This window comes from Carya illinoinensis, chromosome 11, assembly GCF_018687715.1.
Source record: "Carya illinoinensis cultivar Pawnee chromosome 11, C.illinoinensisPawnee_v1, whole genome shotgun sequence".
Classification (NCBI taxonomy): domain Eukaryota; kingdom Viridiplantae; phylum Streptophyta; class Magnoliopsida; order Fagales; family Juglandaceae; genus Carya; species Carya illinoinensis.
Genome location: NC_056762.1, coordinates 25,087,317 through 25,101,985, shown reverse-complemented (window position 1 = coordinate 25,101,985; position 14,669 = coordinate 25,087,317). Strand labels below are relative to the sequence as shown.

At 35.9% G+C, this 14,669-nt stretch overlaps 1 protein-coding gene across 8 annotated transcripts; it reads left to right on the top strand.

The window, feature by feature from the left end:
* The first annotated feature begins 4,885 nt into the window (after positions 1-4,885).
* On the top strand, positions 4,886-12,692 carry LOC122281889 (protein NONRESPONDING TO OXYLIPINS 2, mitochondrial-like). Of its 8 annotated transcripts, none has more exons than XR_006230341.1 (5): positions 4,887-5,185; positions 5,273-5,391; positions 6,029-6,091; positions 12,086-12,127; positions 12,412-12,692. XR_006230341.1 is itself a non-coding variant. In XM_043093749.1 (4 exons), exons 1-3 carry the CDS (start codon positions 5,010-5,012, stop codon positions 12,103-12,105), a joined length of 315 nt encoding a protein of 104 aa, XP_042949683.1. In that variant the 5' UTR covers positions 4,886-5,009; the 3' UTR covers positions 12,106-12,127; positions 12,412-12,692. The 8 variants fall into 8 exon arrangements, 4 of the variants coding, with proteins under 4 accessions (XP_042949683.1, XP_042949680.1, XP_042949682.1 ...); XR_006230339.1 differs by having other exon boundaries at positions 5,273-5,429; XM_043093749.1 differs by lacking the exon at positions 6,029-6,091 and having other exon boundaries at positions 4,886-5,185.
* Positions 12,693-14,669: the final 1,977 nt, after the last annotated feature.

Sequence of the window (14,669 nt, the reverse complement as noted above, 5' to 3'; positions counted from 1 at the left end):
ACGATGGAGAATGGCTAGACGGTGTACAACAGATGAACTACTCTGAGAGAGAGAGAGAGAGAGAGAGAGAGAGAGAGAGAGAGAGAGAGAGAGAGAGAGAGAGTCTAAAAGTGGGGGTCGTAAGAAGGGGGGGTTAACTAACTTATCAAAACAATGATGTTTTGTCTATGAAAAAATGGCGTTGTTTTGATTATTGGGGATTTTTTTTTTAATATAAATATATTATATATTTATTATTTATACATATAGATGCGAGAGGTGGGGTAGTGGTTTTGAAAGGTAGGGTTGGGCCTAACCTGGCCCCCACTCCTGTTGGGGGCACCAGATATGGACAAGGCCACCCACCCTCGCATCTGGCAGATAGGAGTTTGCCTTCCCATGTGGGAGTAGTGTAGATGGGAGCAGCCCTGCTACCCACTCCTATTGTGCATAAAGTTTAGCACATGATTATTCAGAAAATAACTGAGATTAGATACCAATATATTTATATTACAAATTAAGCTTAGCCAAATATATGGCAGATATCATGATTCAACTTTTGTCACTGCAAAATATACTTAAACTTTGAATACTTTAGCCTTCGCCTCTAAATTGGTCAATATTCTAAAAATGATCTTACATAGCTAAGTATCTAATTTCATTTTAAAAAAGATAAAGAATTGATTTACTTAAAATATATCATTCTTGAAAAGGTTTTATTGAGCATAATGTTCCAGAGGGTCCATTGTCATGGGGTTGAGAGAGTTCATTTGTTGGGATTGGTTTCTAGTTAAGCTAAAATTGTGTGAGATTGATATACTAGTTTAGGTTTAAACTTCCAATTGAGCTAAAAATGTGTTAGTTTCATAGTGACTACTTTATTTGGTGGGATTGATATATTTTAGGTTGGACTGTGTTTATGTTAAAATTGTTGTTTGGTAAATGGCTTACAAGTTATTTTTTTTTCCTTTTCATGCTATTGCAAGTTTATTTTCCTATTCCAGAATAAATATTAATATTATCCTACTACTGTGTTGTTGAATATTAATATTAGAGATTTGTTACTCATCATCTCCACATGCCACACTTATTTTTATTTATTTATTTTTTGTTTTATTCTTCCTAAACTAATTATTTTTTTCTACTCATCATCCATAACAATACACATCTGGTAAGAGAAAAAGAAATTATGTGTGGTGTGTAGTAAATTTTTTCTTAATATCAATATTTTCATATCCTGCTAAATGTTATCATGTTTGGTAATATATTGTGCTACTAAATTTTCTTCCCAAATGCTACTATGCTATTGAACTTTAGTTTTTTTCTCAAATGCTATTGTGCTGTTGAATTTTTTGCAATGGCCAAAACTCACCATTTTTGAGACTTTAACCTGCACAATGGATTGCCTACATAGAAGTATAGTTATAGGCTATATATATATGCAATACATGTTATTTTTCTTCTAATTTGTTTGTTCTAATTTATTTATTTTTAGCACAGTTGATTTGGATATGGATGCTAAACCTATTGGGGATAATCGTCCACAAGGGAATGCCACAGTTCCTATACTGACAAGTACTTCCACCCCTAAATTCACATCTAGAGCAACTATTTCCTGTGCAAGTAGTTGAGTCCCAGTTGATATAGAAGATGAGTATGCTTAATGAGGAGAAGGAGTTGATAATTGATGTCGATCAACCACCATGACCTAGTAAAAAAAGGTCGTGGAAATGAGAACATTTTACCAAAATTCTCGGTGATCGTCAGAACCCACAAGCGAGATGCCACCACTATGGGCAACTTTGTGTTGCTTCATTCGAAAAAGCAATGCACCTATGTATTAATAGCATATCTTTCGAGTTGCCAGCGATATAAGATACACAAGGGGTTGGTGGTCAATGATCAGATGAAGCTTAGTTATGAAACTTCTATGAGCACTGATAGTATGCAGATTAAAAAATTGTCAATTCCTCAATACAGTGAAAAGATGTTGAGGGATTTGTTTGCGGAAATGATCATCTGTGATGACATACCTTTTACCACTGTTAACAAAAAATGGCTTCCATAAATTTGTGCACACTCTTGAGCCATGATTTCTTATGCCTTCATGGTATATGGTGATGTGAGATTGTTTGAAGGGACATACCAAGGAGAAGGCCAAATAACATTGGCCAGAGAGTGTCGCTTATGATTAATACATGGACGTCCAAACAGAATGTCAGCTACATGTGTATCACAACCTACTTTATTGACAGTGAGTAGATATTGCACTAGTGGATTATTAGTTTCAAAGAAATTATTGATCACAAGAGTTTATCCATTGGAGCAGATATGAATAACTCTATAAAAGACTAAGGGATTAGAAAAGTATTTTATATTATAGTTGACAATGCCGGTGCCAATGACATTGCAATTGATTGGTTCAGGTGGAATATAATGGTAAAAGAGGATATCATTCGTGAGCATGAGCTTATCCATGTTTAATGTTGTACTCATATCATCAATTTCATAGTTGCTAAGGGGTTGAAGGAGATTGATGATTACCTAAGTCCGCAACCTTGTGAGATATGTGTGAGCTTTCTATCAAAGACTTGGCAAGTTTTAGGCAATAATCGAATAGTTTGAGATCCCACCTTCTAATATGTTGAGTCTAGACATTCCGACTAAATGGAACTCTACATACAAGATGTTGGATGTAGCACAGAAGTACCAAAGAGTGTTTGAGCATATGGAGGTCGAGAATAGGGGTTTAAGGTATGCTTTGGTGTAGTCAATAGGGGAGAAGGAGGTTTGGTGCATAGGATATAGTTGATTGAGCTAATGTGAGGTATTTTGTTAAATTTTTAAAGTTATTTTGTGACATAACTATGTGAATATCTGGTTCCAAATATCCTACTGCGAATGTGTACTTCGACGAGCTCTCGAGGCTTTTATGATCACTTGCAATAGAGTTTGTATTGACATTGTTGGATTGTTGAATGTATAGTTATGAGGATGAAATCCAAATATAATAAATATTGGAGGGATGTTGAGAAGATAAATAGATTATTATTTGTAATTGTGATTCTTGACTCCCGATGTAAGTTAGTTATTATAGAATTTCGGATTAGGCACGTCCTTGATGATGAGAAGTCTGATAAGTTTATTAGAGAGATGAATTATGATATTGATGACTTATATAGCCATTACAACAACAATGGTCAACCTTTAACCAAAGGTGGTAGCTCCTCATACCCAATCGGCTCGACATCTTCCTTAGATGACACAAATGCACAGAGTTCATCTATTTTGCTGCAAAAGTATCATCAAATCTGTGCATCAAGGAATATTATGCAGTGTAAGTCTGAGGTTGAGTATTATTTTATGAAAGATGTCGAGATACATAAGGATGCATTTCATATCACTACCATTGCCTATGAGTCGATGTTTAGTGCAGGTGGTTGCGTGTTGGATACTTATTGAAATTCATTGGCTCCAACCACCATGGAGGCCCTCTTTTGTATAAAAAACTAGCTAAGTTCAAAGCCTATTGGACTAGATACCGTTGATGTTGAGAAATATAGGCTTAAATTGGGTAATATTACACTTTTAAATGATTATTTACATATTTTTAATGTTTTAATTATTTAACTTATAATTTTTATAATTTTGTAGACCTAACTGTGAACCTTAGAATAATTGTAGATGATTGAGACAGACTCATCATGGTATGGAGAACCCCCTTTATTGGTGATAAATGAAATTCCATTAGAATAAAAAAGCCTTGTTTGTTTTTGTTAGTTCAAAATAATGTTTATTCTATTTTTTTTTTTAATTTTCAAAACAATGCAGGATGGTTTTAATTGTAGGCTGATGGTGTTGAAAAATTAAAAATTATTGTCAATTTGTACTTATTATTTTGTAGTTTTTTTTAATTCTTATACATTATTATATTGTAAATTGGTTAAGGACTTTTGTGAAGTTGGTAAGGGTTGTTTGTGATTGTGGTAGACCATGGTTGTTTGGTGATGATTGTGGTTGTCATTGAGATGGTTGACATGTTGTGAACTTGTGATTGTGGAGGTTATTGTTTGGTTGTGGTTGTATAGGTTGTTTAAAAGTTCATTTATATTTTTTATTGAGTAGTGATAGGGTTACTACCCTCTTACTACTTATAGAATATTTGAATTTTTTTTTATCATTTTCTTTTAAGTATTTTTTTAACATCCTTAATCATAAAGAAAAAAAATTAAAAAAATATATAATTTTATTAATAGTCACTTTCTTAATCATTAAATAAAATAAAAAATTAAAAAAATAAAAATACAAAAATAGTAATAAATAGGTAGTAGAAAAGTAATAACCTTATAATTATCCTTTTTTATTTACATTGTGTTTGTGATTGTGCATCTATTTGTCTTTGGTTTTGTAATGTATATTATGTATTCATTGTATTTAAGTTTTTTTGTAACTATTTTTTAGTTGTAATTTTTTAAAATGGGAAGCCCATTTGGGTGTTGGTGATTTTATTATATATATATATATATATATATTTTTTTTTTTTTTTTCAAATTTTGAAATTTTTTGAAAATGAGAAGTCCAATACCAGATTAGTTCTTGGGCCTTCGTAAGTCGGCCTTGCCCCAATCACAATCAGAGTCTAGTCAAATCACTTCTGACCTCCCACTCCAAGTCAGATGTGGGTTTTTTGACTCATCTAAGTCGGAACCAACCCCTATTAATTAAAATAGAATAATAATAATTTTAATTATTTATTTAACCATTAAGTTAAAAAATAATAAAAAGTAATTAAAAAATAATAAAAAAAGTAAATAGGTAATAAGTGGCAGTAAGTCTGTTATTATCTATTAAAATATAAAAATATAAAAGTGAGTAGTATGTTTTTTTTATTAAAAAATAAATAAGAAAAATGGCTAAGAGGCAGTCTACTACGACCCAATAAGGCTAAAACCTTAAACCCTTGCAACCTCCTCCCAATCATTTTCACATCGTCGCATTATTCTTGTTTCTTCTTCTTCTTCGATCCTTTAATGGCTTCGGCCTGCAATAGATTCGTCTGCAGAGCATCCCTATCATCCGTCAAATCCGCCATTAGATCTAGCCTCCGCACATCTCCTCTCACCAAATCCGCGGCGCCCACCTCTCCGCGCGTCCCTCTCCCCTCTAGATCCACTTCCATTCCTCTTTCTCGGTTCTCACTCTTCAGGTCTGTCTCTATCTTTTAGTTTACATATGTTTTTAACTTTTTTCAGTTGTTCTCATTTTAGTTTCTTCTTTTGTTTGATTTTTGTAGGTGTCCCTCGGAATTGGGAAGCGTGCAGTCATTGTTGCCGTTGCACAGCGCGGTGGCAGTCGCGAGGATGACGTCGTGCCTAAGCACAACATCGAGTAGTTGCCGAGCGGTCTTGCAGGGTACACTCTGCTGCACCTCTCCAGGCCTCTAATCTCATGTAAAATAAATAAAAAACAATTATCTTCTTCTCTTTTTTTTCCTTTTTTCTTTGGTGTGAGTGGCTTTTGCTTGCTTCAGCTACCACCCAATTTAAGCATTCCTCAATTGCTTTGAATTGCGCAGCTGGTTCTCCAATTGTCTTCTTTGCGTTCTTTTGAAATCGCGTTTAGAAAGCTGGAACTGAATTGGAAGAAAGTGATGGGTATTAAACTGTTGAAAGTCAACTTAAAATTAATTGGTCACGTATTTTATAGATACCGTACATGCGAATTTCTGTTGTGCTTGATTGTTGAAGTGACAGGTAATTTGGTACCTTGTATCCTCTTATCAAAAATAAAAAAGTATTACCTTGTATCGTACCTTGTATCGTACCTTGTATCCTTATACCAATGTAGTGCATACCAATGTAGTGCATGGTTGCGTTAGGATACAGTAATCGTCATAGTCAAGGTTGTGGGGGAGACACTGAAGCACTGTTTTTGGATTTTGTAGTAGTTATATTTCATGAGTAAGGTGAATTGGGGCAATGGTTGTGGCCGGAAGTGCTTTGGTGGAAGATCTTATTACTATCTAACTGGAATATTTTGGTTCCTGCAGGCACATAAGATGAGTTGGTTGAAAGAAATAAAATGGGAATTTGCTGGACCTGGCAATTATCAAGTATGAAAATGAGTTGTCTCTTAGTAGCGTCAAGAATGCTTAGTTTTATAAGGATAGGAACTTGTGTTTGAGGCTTGAATCTTGATGGTTGATTTATATCAATGCTCTTAAAATGGTATTTGAGGAAGGTGGCCCTTAACTGTAACATATGAAAGTATCATTTACTTGTAAAATTTATGCATTTTCACTTATCAAAAAAAGAAATTTATGCATTTTCACAAGATGCATTGCTTTCTTGTTTCCACGTGCATGACATTTTCTCGGCGGCCAATTTTGATTGTAAGGTAGTTTGCAGTTTGTTCACATGGACTGGACCTTTTAAGTCTTTCGAATAAAGTTTCTACTCATGTATAAGCCACGTATAGAATGTATTTAGAAGCTCTATACAATAAGAGTACGCAGTTTTTCACGCTGTATAGTTAAATCTTAGGATGTGCTTGTTTCGGCTTAAAGTGCTTATTAAGTTATTATTGATAACTTGAAACTCAAATAAGAAGAATTACCTTAAGGAGGAATTACAGGACTTGGAGGGGAGGGAGGTGAAAGGAGCTCCATCTGAGGAGTCCTTGTTGAGGAAATGTTTGGTGGTGATTGAAATTGAGAGGGTGTTGTTGATGGAGGAGATTTCTTAGTTACAAAAATATTGGGCCCTTTGTTTGAAAGAAGGGGATAAATACACGGAGTTTTTTGATAGAGCAGCTTATTCACATCCACGTAGTAATGCTATTGAGATGGTTCATTCAAATAATTGTATATTCTCTTCTCCGTTCAAGGTCAAGGACCATATAGTGTGTTACTATGAGAATATTCTCATTGAACCAGCTACTTGGAGGCCAAAGCTTGATGGTTTGGGTTTTGAGTCTCTTGATCCTCATAGTGCAAATGGTTGTAAAGACCTTTTGAAGAAGATGAGATTCAACAGGTGATTAATGGGATGGCAAAAGACAAAGCTCCTAGACCTGATGGTTTTTCTATAGCATTTTTGCAAGCTTGTTGGGATATTGTGAAAGATGATGCGATGCTTGTCTTTCATGAGTTCTATTCTTTCAAGAAGTTCAAAAAATGCCTTAATGCAACTTTCATTGCTCTCATCCTAACGAAACCTAGGGCTTCGGAGTTGAAGGATTTTCGCCCTATTAGTCTTGGAGTGGAGTTTACAAGATTATCTTGAATGTTCTTGCTAACTGCATGAGTACAACTATGGAACAAATTATTTATAAGCCTCAAAATGCCTTTGTTTGGGAGAGACAAATACTTGATTCAGTTCTCATTGCCAATGAATGCTTGGATAATAGAATGAGGGAGGGAGTTCCAGGCTTATTGTGCAAACTTGATATGGAAAAGGGGTATGATCATGTGAATTGGGATTTCCTCTTTTATATGCTTGGGAGATGTGGCTTTGGGGGTGGGGTGGGTGAGAAAATTGAGAAAAGGTTGGCTAGGTGGAAACTGATGTATCTATCGAAAGGTGGTAGAATTAGTTTTATTAAGAGCACTCTCTCCAACCGTCCCACTTATTTTTTATCCTTGTTTCCTTTGTATGCAGGGGTGGCAGGATTAAGAAGTCATTTTGGGCTTTTTTGTGGGGTAATATGGGAGAGGAAGCTAAGTTTCACTTAGTTTGAACAAAGTTTGCTATCCAATTTCTAATGGAGGTTTGGGGGTTTGTCACTTGAGGATATTAAATAAAGCCCTCTTGGGGAAATGGTTAAGAGGTATCAATTAGAGGGGGAATCACTTTAGAAGGAGGTTATTGATCATAGAGATGGACGTGCTTGGGGGTTGGTGTTTTGATGAGGTTGGGGGGGCATATGGGGTGGATTTATGGAAATTGGTTTATTTTATAAGAGAGTTTTATTAATGCAAATGAAATAGGTGAAACCCATGTACACAGAAAGTATACAAAAGAAACACCTAAATACATTCTAAGAACTGGAAAACGTAAGCAAAGCAAAAAACCAGAACAGTAAGGTGTGCACAAAAATATTTTGGAGTTCCTCCAAAATGTGCTCCTTATCATTAAAACCATCCAGATACACTACATAAGACACAAAGGAACTATCTTCCAAATGGCATCCACTTGACCTAAGAACAACTTTGAAGACCGTTCCAATTAGCTAGAAGGTCTACCAGTCTCAAAGGCATCACTCAAGCCAAACCGATTCTACAGAAAATTCCATCCCACAATGCCCTTGCCATCTCAAAATGCAAAAGTAAATGATCCACTGATTCCTCATACTTCTTACACATGTAACACCAATCCATAACAATGAAACTGCTCTTCCTCAAATTGTCTTTCGGCAAAATTTTCCCAAGAGAAGTAGTCTATATGAGAAAAGCAACTTTGGAAGGCACATGAGATCTCCAAATACACTTCCAACTAAAAGAAAAACAATTCTGAGGTGTCAACAGCTTATAAATACGACCGAGCTGTAAACTTATTGCTCCCTTTGGACCTCCACAATATACCATCCCCATAATTGCTTCCAAGCCTCAAAGAGTATAAAAAACTGAAAAACGTTGAAACTTCACGAATTTCCCAATCATGAACTGTTCTAGAAAAACAAAATCTCACTAGAAGGAACCATTAGAACGGACTAACAGATCTGAAACAGAGACAAGCCGATCAGAAACCAGACAAAAGATGGATGGAAACACCCTATTAAGAGTGCGTTCTCTACACCAAATATCAAACCAAAATCGGATCCTAGAACCCTCTCCAACTACCTAACTAACATGGTTTGCAAAACTCTCCCAGCCCTTTCTAATGAATTTCCATAGACCCACACCATACGCCCCCCCTACCCCTCATTAGAACACCAACCACCCCAAGCACTTCCGTATTTACAATCAATATAACCTTCCTCCAAAGTGATTCCCCTACCAATTGATATCTCCATAACCATTTTCCACAACAAGGCTTTATTAAAAATCCTCAAATTCTGAACCTCCAAACCTCCATTTGGGGTGGGAGAGCTTTATCCCAACTAATTAGATGGAACTTAACTTCCTCTCCCATTCCACCCCACAAGAAAGTGCGAAATAACTTCTCAATCCGGTTAGCCACCCTTGCAGGCAAAGGAAATGAAGATAGAAAGTGAGTGGGAAGATTGGAGAGGGTGCTCTTGATTAAGGTAATCCTACCCCCCTCTTGATAAATACAATCTTTTCCATCCAGCCAACATTTTCTCGACAACCACATCCCAAATAGCTTTAGCCTTAGAAGGCACCCAACGGAAGGCCCAAGTATTTCATAGGCAAGGTAGCAACTTTACAACCCAAAAAACTCACCATGCTATTAACATGGCACACCACTCCCACCAGAAGAACCATGAATCTCTACCCACCGACTCAGTGGAAACAACCAATGACTGAAAACCAATTAACCTAGTAAAAACATGCTGGAAACTACTGAGAAAGGGTTGAAAACTACTGCATCCTGCAGCTGAACTCCAAAATGAGAAAAAACCCGAGAGTTTTCATTCACCTACATGAGTGAAAAATTAAAATCCAGAATCATCTCCAGAGAATTCACACCTACAAAAAGCCAGTTCCTCAGATCCCAAAATTATAGCAAGAACCACTCTGAAAACAAAACAGCCACCCACAAAAAATGCCAGTCAGTGAGCTTCGTGACTTGTACGTCCAATATTGGGCTTGACTTAGTCACTATAGCTCATAGTTCAGTTAAACACAAAATAAGAAGAGTCTAAATGTTGTGTTCAGTAACCTGGTGTCAATTTAATATTTCTTTTACACCTCATCTTCATGGATTCCCAATGCTTACACATGGTAGACTTCCTGCTAATGCAAGCTGCTTCACAATTCATCTTATTACTTAGAAATTTGCCTTGGTATCTTTGAAAAAGTATTAACATTATGTGAAAACTATTTAGAACTATGCGCAAAAGTCTCTCCTGAAACCTTACAATATGCTTCCAAATAACTTTCGATGGAAAGAAATAGAAAATATTGTAGGGAATGGCATTTTCTCTTTGCAATGCTCTTAAGTATCTAAAGGGAGGGGTTTGTATGGGAGGGATTAATGAGGAAACTTACAGCTCCTTTTGAGGATTGGCTTTCTGCCTATAAATGGCTGGTTTTGGGTAGGGAGAAATGTTCTTTGAACAAAATAGGCTAAATAGCCCTCTAAACGGAACATATGATTGACAGAAAGGGATAATGATAAAAATTAAAATATACCTTTTCTGGTCAGTTCCTTTCTTGTTTGATATATACTCAAGGATTTTATTGATGAAGTCAATAGGCATAGCCCATGTAAACAGAAATTTCCTGTTCTTTTCTCTCTCATTAAAACAACCAATGGATGATTAGTGCCCTCTATTTTCATCAATACTATCCAGGACAGGAGAAGCTTTATCTGTATTCTTTTTACTCCTTTCCTTTCCATAAAAAGTATTATCTTTTCCATTGCTCTTCCTAAACAAATTATCTGCGAACATAGTGTTAGTAATATCTTTCTTTTCAAAGGCACAACGTTCTCATGTGGAGAAGAGCTTAAATTCTTGTCAATAGTGGGTTTCTTGAGCAAAAGTCAGAAATGTCATATTTCCTAACGCTAAAGAATTATGGCAACTATAAAAAATCTGCACTATTTTCAAGAAATTGGGCCTGCACACATTCTCTACAGCTTTTTTACTGGCATCATGATTAGGCAAGATTTGCAAGACATTGTCCTATGCATGTTTAACGTGGCTGATGTTTGGCATTGCTTATTATACCATTGTTTTTGTTTCCTTGCTTTTGTGCTTCACTTGTATCATTTATTTGAGGCCAACGCGTTGGTTTTTGCATCCATTCTCTCTTCTCTTGTGCTTTATGCATTTGATTTCTTTGAAGCCAACACCAAACTTTTGTATCCATTACCTTATAGTAGATAGCTTCCGCTAGAATATTTTGCAAGTGATCATGAAATCTCACCATAATTCACATTTGGAATGCTGCTTTCATCTACATTAGACTTTATTTGTTTTTCTAGTGAAAGAAGAAAGAGCGTCTTAATACTCCATAAGACCATTCTATGGATGTCCTAATCTCTGGAAAGGTTGTAACAGAAGCCTAAATGATCAGATTTTCAGAAATGGAATGAAAACTTGGTCCCTTTATGGCTAACTTGCCAGTTGTATAATGGGACGCCTACTAAAGACTAACTTAGAAGATAGCATTACCGTGTGGCTAGAGTATGTTGGTGGATAAAATTGATTGAAGTCCCCCGTATTCTGAGCGGATTGGCTCTTCTATTGCTACCAGCTGGCAGCTGCAATAATATATTATTATTATTGTTCTTCTTCTTCTTCTTGCTAAATTAATATGGTGGTGGGTGACAACACACTTCTCAAAGTGTGGAGGTAAATGTGGCGGTGGATCCTTTCCCTTAGTGGGTGAACTACCAATAATGATTTCAGTTAATCATTTCTGCAAACACCTGAATAAACAGTCACTACCGCCTGGTATGTGCCTCTTTCCTTATCAAAAGATAGGAGAGCACCCTTCTCCCAAAGTTATGGGTTCATTTTGCCATGGGAGTCACCAAAATGTCTTTTATGTAATCTTCGGCAATCTTTAATACAACCTATGCCCTTTTTGGTCCCCTGCTCTGAACTCTTCTGATTTCTGTTTTGCTTTCTTTATTACTTATCGCACATGCCCAATCTAAAAAATGTTAAGGTTCTGAGATAGGCATCTTATGGTGCATTGGTTATAAGCTAGTTTTGTGCAAGCAATGTAGTGATACCGAAAGAAAAAAGTTCCTATGATAATTACCAAAAATTTGGAAATCTTAATGAGTTAAAGGAGTTCCTAAGATAATCTACCTAAAAAAATGGAAATGGTTACAAGTTAGAGGTGGCCTTTCAAGACTAGTGAACAGAGTATGAAACCAAATAAAATTTCAGATCTAGGTGTTTGGCTTGAATTTGTTTCATATACAAGAGAATAAGAATTCTATGGTAACATAGCTGATCCTTTTCTCAGATGGAGTTGATGGCACGTGAGACATTTGTGCTGCATTTGGAGGTGGGCCCTGCATCAATCCTCCGATGTATTCAAATTAAAAAAATGTGGAAAACTACTTTAGAATATTCGAGTCTCTGGTCACTTGGTTATAGAGGATTGGGCGGCTAAGTTAGCTGTATCTTAAAACATAACATTGGCAATATTCACAGAATCATCACATTTGTTATTGCACTTAGGATTTGTTCGCTTGAATATGATTTGAATGCATCTCTGCTATTTTCCATGTAGACTGGTTTTTCTCGTTTGCTTTTTCTGATATGTCTTTGTGTTCTTAATTGATTCAGAGCTTGGGCTGTCCGTTCCAAGGTGACTTTATTGCAGTCCAACATGAAGAGGAGTTATCTTTACAATAATGGAAAATCTTGCATCAACATTTTTCTGTAGTTTCAGTCAATTTGAAAGAGCTGCTTGAACATTGCAAGCAAGGAAACCGGTTTTAGTTCTTCCCTCGACTGAGATAAATGTTTGAGTAACCATTGATTTATGTTTAATCGTCAGGCCTGTATTCTGAAACCCTTGCTTTTCCGGTGCTTGTAATTGTATTTTTCTTTTTCTTTTCTTCTCCGCTTGCAAGCTTTTAACTTGCCAGATTGGGAGCAATGCCTATGGATCTCCGGAAGCCGAGTAATGCAACCTGAAGGATACGTGGTGACATTCGAGGTTAATCTTAATACGTCAACTTAGATTGTTCTGAGTGCTTGCTTTTCCAAATAATATATCAGACTCCGTCGTCTATTCAATCAAGGCAGATACCCCTAAATTAAAAATTGCCACATCTTTCTCTTCTCAGTCTCATTGGGATAAGGTGATGAAGAATAAAAAAACTCGAATGGGTCATCAACCATGGAAAAAAGGTGTTACACTGAGATGGAATTAGTGACGGCAATTCTTGTTCACAAATTTTGTTTGTGTTGTGTTAAGTTATGAATATTCAACTATATGAGTCAATATGAATATGATTTGTTTAATTAAATGGGTTAGACTTTGAAACACTAATATGACTCATATAAATAGTGGGTGACATGACATGATCTACGTTATTTATTTAATCATCAACTAGAATTAGGTTAATACGACACAACTAATTTGGCTTTGTTTCAACCAATTTCATGCAAATGGATTTAACTTACGCATATAACCCATTTAAACTAATTAACATAATTTTATGAAAAAATTATATAATTTTCGTAGTCACACTGTAGTTAATATCTCTGAAAAATTTGACTACTTACCAATAAGCTATATCAATATTTTGAAATATTAATTTATAATAATATCAATATTGCACTCCCAACAATATCCAATAATAACAAATACAAGCATGTTATAATTCTAATTTCAAGGGTGATTGAGGAGATCCATACTTGGATTATTTTTTAGGAGGATTCTTTCGTATCAAGAGTGGTAGGGAAGCTAGGGAAGATGAAATGGATTGAGAGGCTAGATTGTCTCTTTGCATCGAAACTTACAATTGAAGGTGTAATGCTTCAATAGGACCCAAACCACATGGCTTACATTAAAAAAGGACTAGTTATTGATACAATTAGAGCCTTATTGGAACTTTATAAAGAGTAATAACTCCTCTTTCCCAAGTAATGTAGGGTCTCATTCACCACTTACTCTTATCCTTATCACATAGGGTATTACAATCTTCACCTCTTAAATTCCCGACACCCTTGTTGGGCCTGTCCGTTGTAGGTGACACGGCTCAAGTTTCACATTTCTGATTGGGATAGGCTCTGATATTATTTGTAATGCCTCAATAGAAGGCCCAAACCACATGGCATATACTCCAAAAGGACTAGTCAATGATACAATTGGAGACCCATTGAAACCTTAAAAAGAGCAGTAACTCCTCATTCCCAAGCAATGTGAGATTTCATTCACCACCTACCCTTATCTTTATTATATGGGGTATCACAGTAGGTCTTTTAGTTTTGAAGCATACAAGATGAAAAGATAGTCGTTTGATAATCTTATAAAACTGGTGTTAAAACAATTACTTTTTCGAACAAAAAATGAGGCTTTAATGCGTGGACTGTAAGCTTCTACTTCTAATAAGTTATGCCCTGTTTAGTTTACAAACACGTGTGGGAGGAGTCAATAATGCCATGTAAGGGTGGGCAGCGAGGCCCTGCACCTGCTACCTGCCCTCATTTGCCTTGCCCTTGCATGGTGGGGCGGGCAATCGCACCCACCCATGCGGGGGTGGGGAGTGGGCTGGCCCTAGAGGGGCCTTGCCCTTGCCTCTCTACTTATAAATATATATATATATATATATATACACGTATTTATAAATATATGTTATTAAGAGGCCAAGACAATATAAGAGTCTCTCTTAAGCAATGTTGGACTCTTATATTGCCTTGGCATTAGGTTATATTAACTACACATAATATACACTAACAAATTTAAAAATTATGTTATTAGTTTTTAAATTATGGTCATATTTACAAATTTGAATTTACAATTTGGATAAAAACATGTATTTTTGGGCGCAAAAATAGTTTCTGGGCTAAGTGGGCCGTGGATGCTATTGGAG

Coding starts and splice junctions, on each gene's coding strand:
- LOC122281889 (XM_043093745.1), top strand. CDS start 5,010: ATGGCTTCGGCCTGCAATAGATTCGTCTGCAGAGCATCCCTATCATCC. Junction 5,186..5,272: donor TCTCGGTTCTCACTCTTCAG/GTCTGTCTCTAT, acceptor TGATTTTTGTAG/GTGTCCCTCGGAATTGGGAA.